Raw genomic sequence first — 15,987 nt, 5'->3', positions numbered from 1 at the left:
AGGAGAAAATTCACCCTAGCCCGGCTTTTTGTAAGAGGAGTAGCCGACCAAGGTATTCAAGCAGTGCCTGACCCAACTTTTTGAGAAGTAAGTATTCGGCCACTTTTGTAAGGATATACCCGGCCACTTTTGCAAAGATATGTCAGACCACTTTTGCAAAGGAAAGCATCCGACCATATTTTTGAGAAGGCATCACGGCCTTTGAAGAAAACACCTCAGCCACATTTTTGAGAAGGCACCATGGCCTTTGAAGAAAAGACATCGGCCATCTTTTTGAGAAAGCACTTTGGCCGCTAGGAATTTTCCTCCGCTTGGAATTCTTCAGCCGCTAGGAATTCTCCGGCAATTAGGAATTCTCGGCCGTTAGGAATTCTTTGGCCACTAGGAATTCTTCATTGGCAAATTGGCTGAATTTTGACCACCCCTAAACAATAGCTAGAAGAGAAAAACACATAACAGTTGTTGCCTTCTTCCTCTTCATCTCATGAAATTCTACCTTTCTCTTATTTCTTAAACTAAGTTTTCTGAACAACATAGAAAGGCGTTTGTATTCAGGTCTTTCCTAAGTGCAAGGAAGAACCTACACATAAGAGATTCTAGGGTTGTTTTATCCTAGGGACATGATGGCCTTTTCTGAACTTCTTGCACAAATTGGGCAAAGCTTTGAAACGTTTTAAAGTGAGCGACTTTGTACGCAACTCATCCCAAGAATTGGTCACAGCTTCACATTGAATTTTTTTTCCGGATAATATTGTTTTTTTAATTTTTTCTGCTTCAACATTTTTTGTTTTCTTTTTGTTTTCTGGGTTAGAAAATGAATCTTCATTGAAGCCCAAAAGAACGGCAACAAGAAACTGAGCAGCATGCCCAACAAAGGAAAGCCCACTCTGCCTATAAGAACAAGAAGCAAGTCGATTATGTTTCCGTACGAAATTCAATAGTGAGGATACATGATTTATCAATGAGATTAAAGAGATCTAACAAAAAGACAATGGATGACATAGTTTTTTTTTTTTTTTTTTGGGAGGGGGCTGTTGGGAAATATATTTTATTAGAACACCATAAGAGTATATAGAGGAAAGGATGAAAATATCTGAAAACCAACGTGAAAGCTAGGAACAATAGTGTAATCTTAAAAAGCTCGCGGCCTGAACTAATAAAGGAAAATCCCGTCAAGGAAAAAGAGTGCCACTATAAAGTTTTCTCATCAACAACAACCAACGAGCAAAACTTGGGCCAATGGACAATGAACGAGTAGCAAGACCAACTGCAACGATTGGGATAAATTGAAAGAGCTTCAACTACAACATCACAACCAACTGGTAACTGCTTCCAAAAATGTCTTGTAACTGCTACATTGTCTACAAAAGGCGGCCACTATAGTTCTCCAAGATTAATGAACAAATGAATGATCCTAGCAATCAACACCACAAACAAAATCGTGAGCAATATGAGGGAGGTTGAGGTCGTAGAGGGAAGGTGAGAGACATGAGGGAGGGTAAGATCAACCAATATCTCCAATTTTTTTCATTTTTTGTTTCCTCTGTTTATTTTAGATCCTAAAAGAACCCATTTGGTGGGCTGGATAAAAACACTGAATTGGATCGACAATCCTACTCCTGTGTTTGGTGGCCCAAATCTTCTTGGATTAGATTACTTATAATCCAATCAGCTTCAATTCTAGCGCAATTTCGATGAACTACAGTAAACCCCCCAAATTATGGGGGTCATTACAAACTCATACCCAATATTTATTGACTAGTTTGACTAGTAGACAAACTTCACGAAACCTTTCAAAATACACCTTTGTTAGTGAATCCATCAGTTTTTCCGTTAAATGCTTACGTGTCAAATATATATCAATTTTTTTATTTTTAATGGACGCCACGTGGACTAGAAAACTAATAATAAAATCTTGATTTCTTAAATTATTTAAAAACCTTAAAATAAAAAATATATATATAATATAAAAAAAAATTTAAAAAAAATTAAAACAAACAAAACAAGCCCACCCTAGTCCCTTGACTTCTCCTTAGCCCCACACCATTCCTCTTTATCCCAGCCATTGGCAGACCTACAAAGGCGCAAGAAGGTGCAGATGTACCTCCTCTCGTCGAAAAGAGCTTTGGAGGTGGTGGAATTTGCCCCTCAACTTTGCCATGGAAGTGCCCACAATTGACTTGAGGAAATGCCACAACAAAACTCCTTTTTGTTTTCTGTGTTGTTATGTTGTTGCACACAAAGACACACTTTTTTTTTTTTTTTTTTTTTTTTTAAAGTCTCTGGCCAAATTGAAGTCATTTTGAACTAGGGTAAAAAAGAAAGAAAAAAGAAAGAAAGATAAAGCCTTATATTCTAGCGCAATTTGGATGAACTACAGTAAACCCTCCCAATTGTGGGGGACATTACAAACTCATACCCAATATTTATTGACCAATTTTATGAGTACACAAACTTCACGGAACCTTTCAAAAAACACCCTCCATTAGTGAATCTGTCAGTTCTTCCGTTAAATGCTTACGTGTCAAATATATGTCAGATTTTTATTTTTATGTGGACACCACGTGGGCTAAAAAACTAATAAAAAAATCTTGATTTCTCAAATGATTTAAAAACCATAAAATCAAATATATAAAATAATAAAATAATATAAAATTTAAAACAAATTTAAAACAAACCCACCCACCCGTCCCTCAACTTCTCCCTCAACCCCACACCATTCCTCTTCATCCCAACTCTTTTTCTCTCTCTTCCTTTCTCTTTCCCTCTCTCTCCTATGCTGCAAACACAGAACCCAGTCATCTCTTTCTCTCCCTCGTCCTTTCTCTCTATGCGTCTTTTTCCCTCTCTCTCCATCAATGCACACACATAAAAGAACCCAACCGCCATAGTTGGACTGAACCATCCAAATTCAAAGAAAAACAAATCAAAATTCAATCCTGTACAGAATTCAAAAAGCAAATTTTATTAAATCCAAAATCATATGAATACAAGATCTTTTGCATGGCCACCTTCAATGCTTGTTCTTCAATTGCATGGCCATTCATCCGTTGTTCTTGTACCAGAAGACTGCTTCGTAGCTCATCAATAGAGAGATAATCAAGATCTTTTGATGTTTCAATCGAACACACCACATAGTCAAATTTTGATGTCATTGATCTCAGAATCTTTTCAATAATAGCTACATCTTCCAACTTCTCTCCATTGATCCTCCTCTTGTTAGCCACGATTAGAGTCCTTCCAAAATACTTGTCAACTAACTCTCCAACCTTCATATTGAGCATCTCAAACTCTTTGCGAAGAGCTTGAAGTTGAGCATACTTGACTTTTGTCGTGCCTTGATATTTCTTCTTCATTGAATCTCATATATCCTTCGATGTATCTTTCTTCAAGATGGTCTTCAATATAGCTCTATCAATGGCCTAAAAGAGATAGTTCTTGGTCTTCAAATCTTTGAGCTTCTAATCCTCTAGGGCTTTTAATTAAGCTTCTGTCAACTCTTCACCCTCTGCATACTGCACGATTCCATTCTCCACTAGGCCCCAATATTCCTTGGACCTCAAGAAGTTTTCCATCAACATGCTCCAGTGGTCATAATGACCATATCGAAGCGTGGAATTGCTAGTTGCATGAAGCTACTTCCTTCTCCTGCCAAAATTCTTGTTGCTGCTGCAAGCTTCCTTATGCTCTCTCTACCCCAGTTGGGGCTCTGATACAAATTGTTGGTATTAAACTAAGTCTTGTTTGAGAATATGATTGAGAAGAATAAGTTTTCTCACAGTATTTATTCAATATAAAAGAACTAGGCTATATAGCCTTTACATGAACTGAAACCAACGGAAAAAGCTGAAGCATTATCCCATGAATAACAAGTCCTAATCTCATGGGATACTGGCTAGAGAAACAGCCAAAGATAAACCTCTGCAACTAGGGAATATTCAAACAACTCAAAAATAAACAACTAATAATAATATCTTCACATTTTAACGTCAATATCCCTCATATAAGAACAAGTTAACAGGAAGAGTCACTGATGACCCATTTATGGGTTAATTCTTCATCAACTTTGTGAAGAAGCAACATGACTGCTTTTCAAAAAATCTTGCAGAAATGGCAATGGTTGTCGTCGATGATGGTAAAAACTGAGAGGGTGGGTACGAGAAATTTCTCATACAATATTTAACGAGTATAATACTTGAAATGTGTGTGTTATGGAAAGTGATACGTGTATTAAACAAGAAAAATATGTACGTACGCGTACAATATGTGTATTATACATTTTCTTTTTTTTAAAAAAAATATATTGTATTTTACCAAGTCCTTAAGCAATGTCCAAAAAACACATGTATTATTGAAAAATACATACTTACATGTATAATACGAGTATAAATCGGGAAAATGCAAATTTTTTATACATGTAATGACTATGAAAAAGGAAAAAAAATAAAAGGGGATAAATAATATATTTAAACAGTATAGCCATCCGGCTATACTACCTATTTAAGAAATAAATAATAACAAGATGTATAGCCGTGCGGCTGTACAAGTGATTTAAAACAAATTAAAAATATAAACCGGTATAGCCGCACGGCTATACAATTCGTTTTCAGACAAAAGAGTATAGCCGTGCGGCCGTACTATTTATATTTAAAAATTAAAATAAAAACGAGTATAGCCGCCCGGCTATGCTAATTATTGAAAGAAAAAAGGAGTATAGCCGCCCGGTAATACCGATGGAATAATATATTTAAACAATATAGCCATGCGGCTATACTTGTTTTTAAGAAATAAAAAGGAGTGTAGCCGAGCGGCTATACTAATTATTTAAAAAATAATAAATGAAAAACCAGTATTACCGCGCAGATATACTAATTATTAAAATTAAATTAAAAAAAGTAGTACCGCCGCACGGCTATATGATTTAAATATTTTAAATATGTTATTTAACGAGTATAATACTTGAATTTTGCTTATGTTATGGAAAGTAATACGTGTATTAAACATGAAAAATATGTACATATGTGTACAATACCTGTATTGTACGTTTGCTTTTTTTATAAATATATATATATGTATTTTACCGAGTGCTTAAGCAATATACGGAAAACAGAATTATTATTGAAAAATACATATTTACATGTATAATATGAGTATAAATTGGGAAAATGCTAATTCTTTGTACGTATAATAACTTTGAAAAATGAAAAAAAAAAATCAGAAGAGGATAAATAATATATTTAAACCGTAAAATTAAAAAAAGAGTATAACTGCGTGGCTGTAATATTTATTTCAAAAAATTAAATTTTTTAAAAAGGTATAGCCGGTCGGCTATACGATTTATTTTAAGAAAAAGGAGTATAGCCGTCTGGCTATACGAATTATTAAAAAGGAAAAGGAGTATAGCCGTCCGGCTATACTGGTGGAATAATATATTTAAACGGTATAGCCGCGTGGCGATACTATTTATTTAATCTTTAATTTTTCCTTTCCTCTGTTTATTTCGGATCCTAAACAAACACGTTTGGTGGTCTGGATAAAAACATTGTATTGAATCCACTATCCTACTCCTTTGTATGGTGCCCCAAATCATCTTGAATTGGATTTCAGCCTCAATTCTAGCGGGATTACGAATCCCACCAAAAAGCTGAATTTTTTTTTCTTATTCGTTAGGGAGGGGGAGTATTAAATTGGATTGTCTCAAGATCGTCTCCTACGTGAATCAAATTCGAGTGAACTTTGGAAGGAGGGAAGAGTTTGACCACTTTTCTACTGTTGTGATATCCCATATGCATTAACTTGGATAAGCTAGTTTCCTCGCTTGGCGGATCCTCCTTGGTCTGTTGTTTTGGATGCCCTTTTTGTCTTTCCAGCCACTTTTTTGACTGGTTGTTTTGGAGAAGCATGAATTTATAGTTTTGTAATTTTGATTTTATTAGAAAGTATATTTTTTCTATTCGACAAAAAAAAAAATTATTTCATATCTATTTTATTGAAATATTATTGCGGTTATTCTTTAGATAAAAAATTATCAAATAGTAAAACATTTTCTTGCATCCTGGTCTTGGTAATTAAATACTTGTAAAAGCTTTTTTATATTTAATTCAACATTTCAAACAAACTTAGTGTTTCCCTCTTTTCGGCCTAGGCGGCCGACAGAATGAACTTTTGGTCATTCTTCTTTTTTGAGTTTGGGGAGTGCCACCACCAAATCACGAATTTGTCTTGGATGGAATGTGAGTGTATGTTGCGTCCGAGATCTGACTTTAATCAAACGATTGTTCGGCCGAGCAAGGAACCTCTTCACGGCCTAGGTTCTTTCACTACCTCTAGGTCAAGGCTTTATGTGAGCAACCAAATTATATGAAGGTGAAACGTAATGAAACGAAGAACAAGTGCGTAAAGTAAAGGTGCTTAAACTTAAATATAATTTAAAGATAAATGCGTAAAATAAATGACATAAAGATGAGAATTAAAGTGCGATAAAATAGATCAAAGCGATAAATAAACAAGAACGAAATAAGAACAATAAGAGCGGTAAACTAAATTAAACTTGAATTTAAACTTAATGAAAATTCAATAACAATGAAAAGAAAGTGATTGAAATAAACTTGAATTTAAATGACAAGGTAATATAAATTGCAAGAATTTAAACTTACACTAAGGAAAGGAAGAACTTGCTACAATAGGTGCTTGAAAAGTAAAATCCTTAGTCTAGGAAAAGAAAAGTGCGAGACGAAAAGTAGGTTTGTTTGTCTAATGTTGTGTGTCTTTTGCCTTTGTTGAGCAAGGTTTATATAGGGCATTCGTCAACCCATGGGCTGGCCATTGAATGGCCAAAGGTCAACTCTTTTAAAACTTCTTTCCTTCCGAGGCCTCCCTAAATCCGTAAGATTGCATTGATGGAGATATTTTGACATGCTTGATTCTTCCTTGCTTTGGGACTTTTGGAATTATTATCAAACCTCCTTGATTTCTTTCCTTGTGAGGCCTCCATCACGTGCACATAATCCTCCGAAAATCCTGAGCTTGAATCGGTGGCTTGGACTTGGACTTCCGAGCTCTCTTGAATGGCCACCCATATAATATGTATTACATTTCATATTATTCAATATATATAAGCATAAAATAGGATGAGGAATTAAACTTTCCAGCCTGGGCGCTCATGCACATTCACTTATTTATATATATATACTTATATATATGAATAATGTTACTCTTACCACATTTGTATATCACATCTTTATACCATCTTATGAGGCAGCTGAGGTGGACAGCCACATCAATTAAATTATTTAATATTTTCTTCTTTTATGATTTATTCCAATATTTGTTTTTCTAATTGTCTTAATTAAAATACACTTCATTGATTTAATTGATGTGGCATATAATATGGACATGCCACATCATGTGGTATAGAAATGTGGGATAAATGTGGTGAGTGTAGCATTAGTCTATATATATTCCACCACCACCCCTAAACACAGAGTAAGTAATAACAAGAAAATTTGCAACAATGGAAAGGCATCTGCAATTCATAAAGCACGAATCCAAGCATCAAGTCTAGCATGGAAAGGTTATTAGCTAGTTCGTTTTATTTCAAGGAAGGTTGCTATTTCTATTTCAATAGTTATTTTCTTTTTCTTTCTTTTTTCTTTTTTTTTTCACAAACAAAAGCTGGGTGATTGGGATGTATGTTAAAATTCCACAAGACAAATGCCCAATTTTCTATATTTTTATTTTATTTTATTTTATATGAATGATTATGCATGAAGTAAAATATTGGAACCTCTCTCTCTCTCTCTCTTGGCCAAAGTTAGGAGGGGGTGGAGGTTTTCTCAAACACACACTGATGTCGTGAGGGTTCGAACTCCCTAGTCTACAAGTCAATGTCTTTTTCCACTGAGTTAGGCCCTGTTAGCAAGGATTGTCTCTTTTAACTAATCGGAAAGTCAATATATTTTTCAAAATATAAAGATTTATAAAGGCATTCAACTCTTGCTATCAAAATCATGGGATTTCAGATGTATGCGCAACATAGCAGCTTTGAGTGATTTAAAATATAAATAAGGTCGAATTCTTATATTTTGTTTTGTTTTTTAAAAAGGGGTCCAATAATTCAAATTATTATTGTGATACACAAAAAAATAGAAGGAAAAAAATATCTACAAATGCTAACTTTTATTAAAACCCTTTGCAGTTATCAATGCCCGCCCAATGTACCGATTGAAAGTCAGAATTTTTTTTTTCTTGCCGGGCAGAATTACTGCTTGCATGGTGATATAACCATTATTTCGTACATTTTTATTATCTTTCTTTTAGATTCTTGCTATGTTCTTGAGTGAGTTTAGTCCATTTTTACTTAGTTTTGTGTTTTACTAGGTTTGAAGAGTAAAGATGGAAAAGCAAGCAAAATGAGCAATTTTGGGATTGAAATATGATGTGCAATCCTATGAGAGCAGAATGTACTGTGCAGAACAGTCAACTTGACAGAATATACTGTACTTCCTCATGGAGAACCAGCTGTTGAGCCTTATATCTTTGGAAATATACGGATGTTAGCTTTCTATAGTATTTTACGGTTCGTGATTCGGATGTGTGTGGAGAGAGTTGTGGCCATTTTAGTACAGACAGTTCTGGCAGAATGTGATCTGCGGGTTTTGCAAAATAATCCTTTTGAAGTTCAATCCTTAGAGTTTAATTTGTATCAATTACATTTGGGAAGTGTCTACAAGGATGCAAGATTATTTTCTAAGGTAGTAGGATTTTGGATGCCAACTCATCAAAGACAATTGAAGCTAAACTAGGAAATCATAAGTTACCAAATCAAAAGAGGATTTGTTCCTTATTTAAAGAAGACCAGAAATTAGGGTTCTTTTTTGCTGGAGTTGAAGGAGAGTCAAAGAGCCACTGCCATCGTCAATTTCTCGAGCATCATCACAATCCATAAATTTTATTTTATGTTTACTAGTTTTTCAATTATGTTTTCTTTGAACATGAGTTACTAAATTATTCTCTAGGGCAAGGATGAAGCCCGAGCATGGATAGTTATGATTTTAATGTTATTTAATGGATTCTAAGTTTCTTTGAACTGAATGTTTAATCACTATTTTAATTATGCTATTTGTTTAAGTTCTTTGACTGATCATCTTAGGACTTTGCTTCTAGTAAATTGGAAGATAAATTTGAGGCAGAACTCGCAATATAATTCAATTAGCTTCTTGTGATTAAGTGTGGTGAATTACATTATTGCTTGATGAAGAACAATGGTTTGCTTGGTTCTCTCATTTTCTAGAACTTAATGAATCCAACTTGTTAAATTTATGCATTAACCAAGATAGATTGTAGGATGGGGTATATGATCTTTGTCTGAACTAGAAAAGAATCTTACACTTAAGGAAAACTATGGTCTGAGTGCCTGAAAAGGACTTAGATACGGGAATTATCATCTAAAGATTCGAAAGAATCTATTGAATGCATTGAAATCTAACTTGGATTGCTTGTGGTTGATTCCGAAACCCTAGACCTTCATCATGGTTTTTCAACCTTAAAATTAAAACTTTTTATTCTTAATTATTTTTATTAATTTCTTGTTTGTTTCATAAACTTTCACAACAACAATCTCTACAAATTTACTTGCGTATCAGTTAGATTTAATTTAGGTATTCGAATATTTGATTAATTTGGAATCCTCTTGGGAACGATACTTGGACTTGTCAAACGCTATACTACATCATTCTTGTGCACTTGCAAGGATAGACCAAGTTTTTGGCACCGTTGCAGGGGATTCCTAAATTAATTTAAAATTTGAATTCCTAATTTATGTCTAGTTGAGTTTATTTTGTGTCTTTTTTTTTATATATATCTTTTTTCCTGTTTTGTTATAAATAAAAAAACAAAAGAAGTCTCCAGCCAACCAAAAAGACAAACCAGCGGATAAAAAAAAAGAAAAAAAAAAGGGAAAGCACAAGTCAAAGATGCAACAGCCAAAGCAAAAAGGGTTTTGGTCTTCCAGAAACAGGGAGCTTCTACAATGAGGAGTTAAAGTGAGGAGTTAAAGTGAGGAGACCAATCCGACCGTCAAAACATTTAAAATATTTAAGTTCCATAATTTCTTTATATTTGTTGATGGTGAGATTTGACCTCCTCAAATAACCTCCTCACTTTAAGCCTTCATTATAGCATTTCCGTCCAGAAACAGGCACGCTATCTCAATTGGAGAGTTCCAAACCCAATTGATTTGGGCTTTTGTCTTCCAGCCTACTTCAAGCAAATCCTTCAGGCACTCTAATTGGAGAATTCCAAATCCTTCACGCAGCTGCCCCACCACCAATTGGAAACTCCTTTCTCCAATTGGGGAGGTCCAAACCCATCAACCAACCACCACAACCAAGGCTTTTAAGGGATTACACTACACCAGTAGAGTGCAATGCACCGTAATGCATCGTCTTGACAACAATCACACAGCGTTTTGAAATTCGCCCAACAACTATCCAACTTCTACCTAATTATCATGGGAAGGAGAATGACAGGACCCGTCCCGAATTTCCCGGAACCCGAGATTTAACCTGCGGAGACCCCGGCATCACACCCATGCCGGGTTCACTCCTTAAATCTACGTCCTCGTTTACCATAGAGGATCAAGGGCACGAGACTTTATGTCGAAATTTCGGCAGAGTCTCCCCTATAAATTGAACATTTCCCCAAAATTTCCACCTGCATAAAACACATTTATAACCCAACCGGCAGCACGCACAAAATAACCTCATGCAATTTACATAAAGGGCCTCCGGCCTTCAAATGATTCTAGCAGAACTGCCCACAATGTTTTTACAATAATTTAATGCATCAAACATGCATATAACAATTTCAAAATCTACTCACGCGCACCTTCACTCACTTAGTCCCCAGGACAAGCCTCAATTCAACCAAGTTTTGGGACCAACAACGAGATCCAAACCAATCCCAATAAGACCACCTAAGTGGGGTCTAATCTGTGGCTGCACCTAGTAACTTCAGCGCCTACGCACTTCATCGAGGATCAAGCCACACGTAGCTCTTTCGTACATATCCTGGCTCCTAATATCAAATAAACCATTACTATCACACAAATACATACATTCTAGGATTTATCCATCACAACTCATCAAACACAATCACAATGTCACCCTTCATACGACGGGACGCACCCGGCCTCGTATGGGGCCGCCAACACGCCGGCTAATCCAAAGACGCGCGTGCGACCTCACCACCGGGCCTGGCTACATTCTCACCAGCCCTCACACAATCACATCTCCTCATACGCCGGGACGCACCCGCCACGTATGGGGTCCGCCAACACGCCGTTAATCCAAAGACGCGAGCGACCTCACACCGGGCTCGCTACATTTTCACCACTCACACAATCACATCTCCTCATACGCCGGGACGCACCCGCCACGTATGGGGTCTATCAACACGCCGGCTAATCCAAAGACGAGTGCGACTCACACCGGGCCTCGCTACATTCTCACCAGCCTCACACAATCACATCTCCTCATACGCCGAGACGCACCCGCCACGATGGGTCCGCAACACGCCGGCTAATCCAAAGACGCGTCCGACTCACACTTGGCCTCGCTACATTCTCACCCCGGCCCGCTACATTCTCACCAGCCATCACACAATCACATCTCCTCATACGCCGGACGCACCCGCCACGATGGGTCCGCAACACGCCGGCTAATCCAAAGACGCGTGCGACTCACACCGGGCTCGCTACATTCTCACCACCGCCTCGCTACATTCTCACCACCATCACACAATCACATCTCCTCATACATCGGGATGCACCCGCCACGATGGGGTCGCCAACACGCCGGCTAATCCAAAGACGCGTGCGACTCACACGGGCGGGCTCGCTACATTCTCACCACCGCCTCGCTACATTCTCACCACCATCACACAATCACATCTCCTCATACGCCGGACGACTCGCCACGATGGGTCCGCTATCACGCCGGCTAATCCAAAGACGCGTGCGACTCACACCGGGCCTCGCTACATTCTCACCACCTCACACAATCACATCTCCTCATACGCCGGACGCACCGCCACGATGGGGTCCGCCAACACGTCGGCTAATCCAAAGACGCGTGCGACCACACCGCCTCGCTACATTCTCACCCCCGCCGGCTACATTCTCACCAGCCATCACACAATCACATCTCCTCATACGCCGGACGCACCCGCCACGTATGGGGTCCGCCAACACGGCTAATCCAAAGACGCGTGCGACTCACTCTCGGCTACATTCTCACCACCGCTCGCTACATTCTCACCACCCTCGGCTACATTCTCACCACCACCACACAATCACATCTCCTCATACGTCGGACGCACCCGCCACGTATGGGGTCTCTCAAACGCCGGCTAATCCAAAGACGCGCGTGCGACCTCACACCGGGCTCGCTACATTCTCACCACCGCCGCTACATTCTCACCACCATCACACAATCACATCTCCTCATACGCCGGACGCACCACCACGTATGGGGTCCGCAACACGCCGGCTAATCCAAAGACGCGGCGACCTCACACCGGGCCTCGCTACATTCTCACCACCCTCAACATGATCACAATATGGGGGGGTACGTGGGGTAGTGCGTATAGCACTGTAAGCTAACATTCGATCGCTTTATTTACCTTTATACATCCACACAATTTAATATATATAAAGTATAATTTCTAATCTTATATAAACCTCAACAAATAAAGCATTCCGTAAACTTCCCCATTTATATTCATCAATTGTATCCTAAACCCACAATGTCCATTTAGTTCGACAACGCTCAAGACCTATCACTAAGGTCATTCTAACCCTCAAAGAAAGGTAAGACTATCTCGGAAGTCTCACGGTCAACCTAAGGTCAAACGGGCCGGCGGGGCCCACAACCTCCAAATTCCGATCTGACAGTTCCTATAGGTTCTACAAGGTCTAGGACACACGTCCTGCAAGTTTGGTCCAGATCGGACGGTCGGATCGCTCACGATCGCACAATCGGACGGTCGCTAAAACCCTAACCCTAGGGTTGGCATTTCTGGAGTATCCGGGACTCCATTTTACGATCCGTCAAATCCTACATGATCCTGGAAATACCCAGATCAACATATTATAATTTCAGGACCATCCAACGGTCCAAACTTAGCAAACCCGGAAAATACGCGATATGCGATATCCGTTCGGAACTCTAACGGTATCCAAAATGAGATCCGAGCACACCTACGCGCTCGTGACATCGAGAGGATCGCAATGGGACAAAAATGCCCTCAGCTACAGTGCCCACGCTGAAGCCACACGCGCCGGCAGCGCGTGGGTGTCTAAAGCGATATCGCATCGCCGGAAAACTTCCAAATCGTGAGCCAAGACTCCTACCCTAGGTAATACACCTAATTTGGAGTCACTTTTGTTCTTGGAACATACCCCAAAAATTGACCGGAAGTGGCCGGAATCGCGATCGCAAAATCGGCCGAAACCTAAATCGAAAATCGGATGATCTACACTCAAAATTGATGCAATCCATACCCAACCATCAGCTAGATCATGAAAAATAGGTAGGAATCCATACCTCAATCACCAGAAACGGTGGCCGGAGGAGGGAGATCAAGCCGCGGTTTCGCGAAACCGCCAAAACCTCGCATTTTCCGGCGAGCGGCGGCCGACGCCGGGAAGGGCGTGTCTTGACGGCGGTGGCCGGTCCTTTTGGCATCGGTCCGCCCACCGCCATGGACGGTGGCTGGAGTTTCAAGAGAGAGAGAGAGAAGCTGCCTGGGGAGAGAGAGAGACGCGGGAGAGAGAGAGAGAGAGAGAGACGGGGGCAATTCCGTCTTTTAACCAAAAATCCATTTTCTAAATATTTACGATTATGCCACTGAGCTTCATTTGACCATATCTCTCTCGTTACAACTCCGATTCGAGCTCACTACGTGTCTACGAACTCATCTCACCGTGCTCTACGCAACGGTACAACCGGAATTCCCAAATTCCTTCCGGGTAAGAAAGTGACTAAAATACCTCTATCCCACGGGTAATTTCACAATTCCACTTAAATTAATTAAACATGGGATAAATTTGGGGTCGGGGTGTTACATACTACCCCCCTTATAAAAATTTCGTCCCCGAAATTTCATACCTGTCATTCCAAAGGGTGTGGGTACTGGGCCCGCATCTACTACTCGGGTTCCCATGCTTAACCCTCCACAACCAGGTTGGCAGCCAAGCCATTAGCTCTATCCAAACAAGCAGAGGAAGAGAAGTCTCTTTCTTCCACTAGGAATATCCTTTAATAGCTGCTGTAATGCTTAATCTTCCTCTGAAAGCTAAACGCTTCCATTTGTGATTTGATTCTCTTCCATCTCTCCCATGAAGAGAATCCAAACTCTTTGACTTGTTGATATCTTCCTTCTTTCTTTAGAATCGATAAGCAACATTGCCAACACGATTCTTTGAGAGGGATGTCAGAAATGATCATTTTTACCGAATTGTAATCATCATCTTCCTTTCTCTACCCTGATCCATTTCTGATTCAGATGAAAGATTTCTGCTCAAACGTGCTCACATGAGGTGAGACCCCAAAGCATTCTCTTCATCTCCACGGTAGGTTCACCCAATCCATCTAGGTCTCATCCTCGGATTTGACTGTAGTGTTCCCACCACACACGAGCCTCCTTCTATGAAAGGAATACGGCTATCAAACTCTTTTTCCACACTTGTGGTTTCGATTATACTAAAGCCGTTCTTCAGATCATGAATCCAGTGATTCAATCTTCGAGAATTCACTCTTCTCAAAGAAAGGTTGAGTTCTTAATATCTTCGACTTCGTGCTCACTGCACACAATCGAGAATTAGCAACATGTTCAGGCAATGGAGGATCTCTAGAAACGAATTTATCAGCTCCATGCCCTCCTGCCCCTAAGAACTCAACAACCTCTGTCTGTGGTAAAGCTCTAGCTCTACTTCTGCCTCAACGGCCTTTATACCTTTCTTCTTTCTCTTTCCCCTATTGGTTCCCTTTCCAGAGGGGTAGACATGAAGTAATCCAAGTCGTCGGTCAAACTCCCAATGGCCGAACTTCCAAGAAATTTTGGAGTTCAAATTCACTGCGTGAGAGAGCAAGGAAAAAGAACCATGAGGTTCCACTCCTGTCAATTGCGACATTCAAGCCCACGCGAGTGAGATGATACTCCACCCAACACTACTACTTCTCACTTTAATATGTCACGACCCTCCTTGGTCGGACTCACAACTCCTTCACTCCCTTGTAACTCATTTATCACCCTTCTCTGACGATTTCATCTCGTCTCAGCGGATTCAATACTTTCAGCCCTTCCATTTTCCTTATACATAGGATATTGAGATATGACAATTTGGATAGACACGCTTCTAGGAACGTGACACCCTTCAGTGTACTCATCAATATCCTAAATCCATCCATGTCCAACAGTCCTCCGCGTCAGAACGATGACGCCCCGTGACGGAACCCATCACGATCCCACAACTTAAGGATGCACACACAAGGTGCGGGGTCCACAAGAAATTGAACCTAAGCTCGATACCAAGTCGACAGACCTGCCTCGAATTTCCCGAACCCGAGACAAACCTGCGGAGACCCCGCATCATACCCATGCCGGTTCACTCTTAAATCTACGCCCTCGTTTACCATAGAGGATCAAGGGCACGAGACTTTCGCCAAATTCGACATGGGTGTGATGCCGGGTCTCCGCAGGTTCGCCTCTCGGGTTCCGGAAATTCGGACGGTCCTCGGCTTGGTATCGAGCCTAACCCCGACCGGAAGTGTGCAACGAGGACGCTGGGCCCCGGGGTGGATTGTAAGACCCGTGTCTTGGGGAAACAAGAACGGTGAGCAATCCCACATCGCTCGGGGAGGGAAAGGTGAAGTGCTTAAATGTGTGGGCACTTCTCTTCCTAGCACGAGGCCTTTTGAGAGCTCA

At 39.9% G+C, this 15,987-nt stretch overlaps 1 protein-coding gene across 1 annotated transcript; it reads right to left on the bottom strand.

Moving 5' to 3' along the window:
• Positions 1-2,926: 2,926 nt before the first annotated feature.
• LOC148915871 (uncharacterized) lies at positions 2,927-3,356 on the bottom strand. The gene is made up of 2 exons (XM_089055011.1): positions 2,992-3,356; positions 2,927-2,939 (listed from the first exon to the last, which is right to left on the bottom strand). Exons 1-2 carry the CDS (start codon positions 3,354-3,356, stop codon positions 2,927-2,929), a joined length of 378 nt encoding a protein of 125 aa, XP_088911137.1.
• Between the last annotated feature and the right edge of the window lie 12,631 nt (positions 3,357-15,987).

The sequence above is a fragment of the Prunus mume genome, linkage group LG6 (genome assembly GCF_029339155.1).
Source record: "Prunus mume cultivar Tortuosa linkage group LG6, ASM2933915v1, whole genome shotgun sequence".
Lineage (NCBI taxonomy): Eukaryota > Viridiplantae > Streptophyta > Magnoliopsida > Rosales > Rosaceae > Prunus > Prunus mume.
The sequence above is the reverse complement of the archived record's forward strand: the minus strand, read 5'-3'. Positions and strand labels throughout refer to the sequence as shown.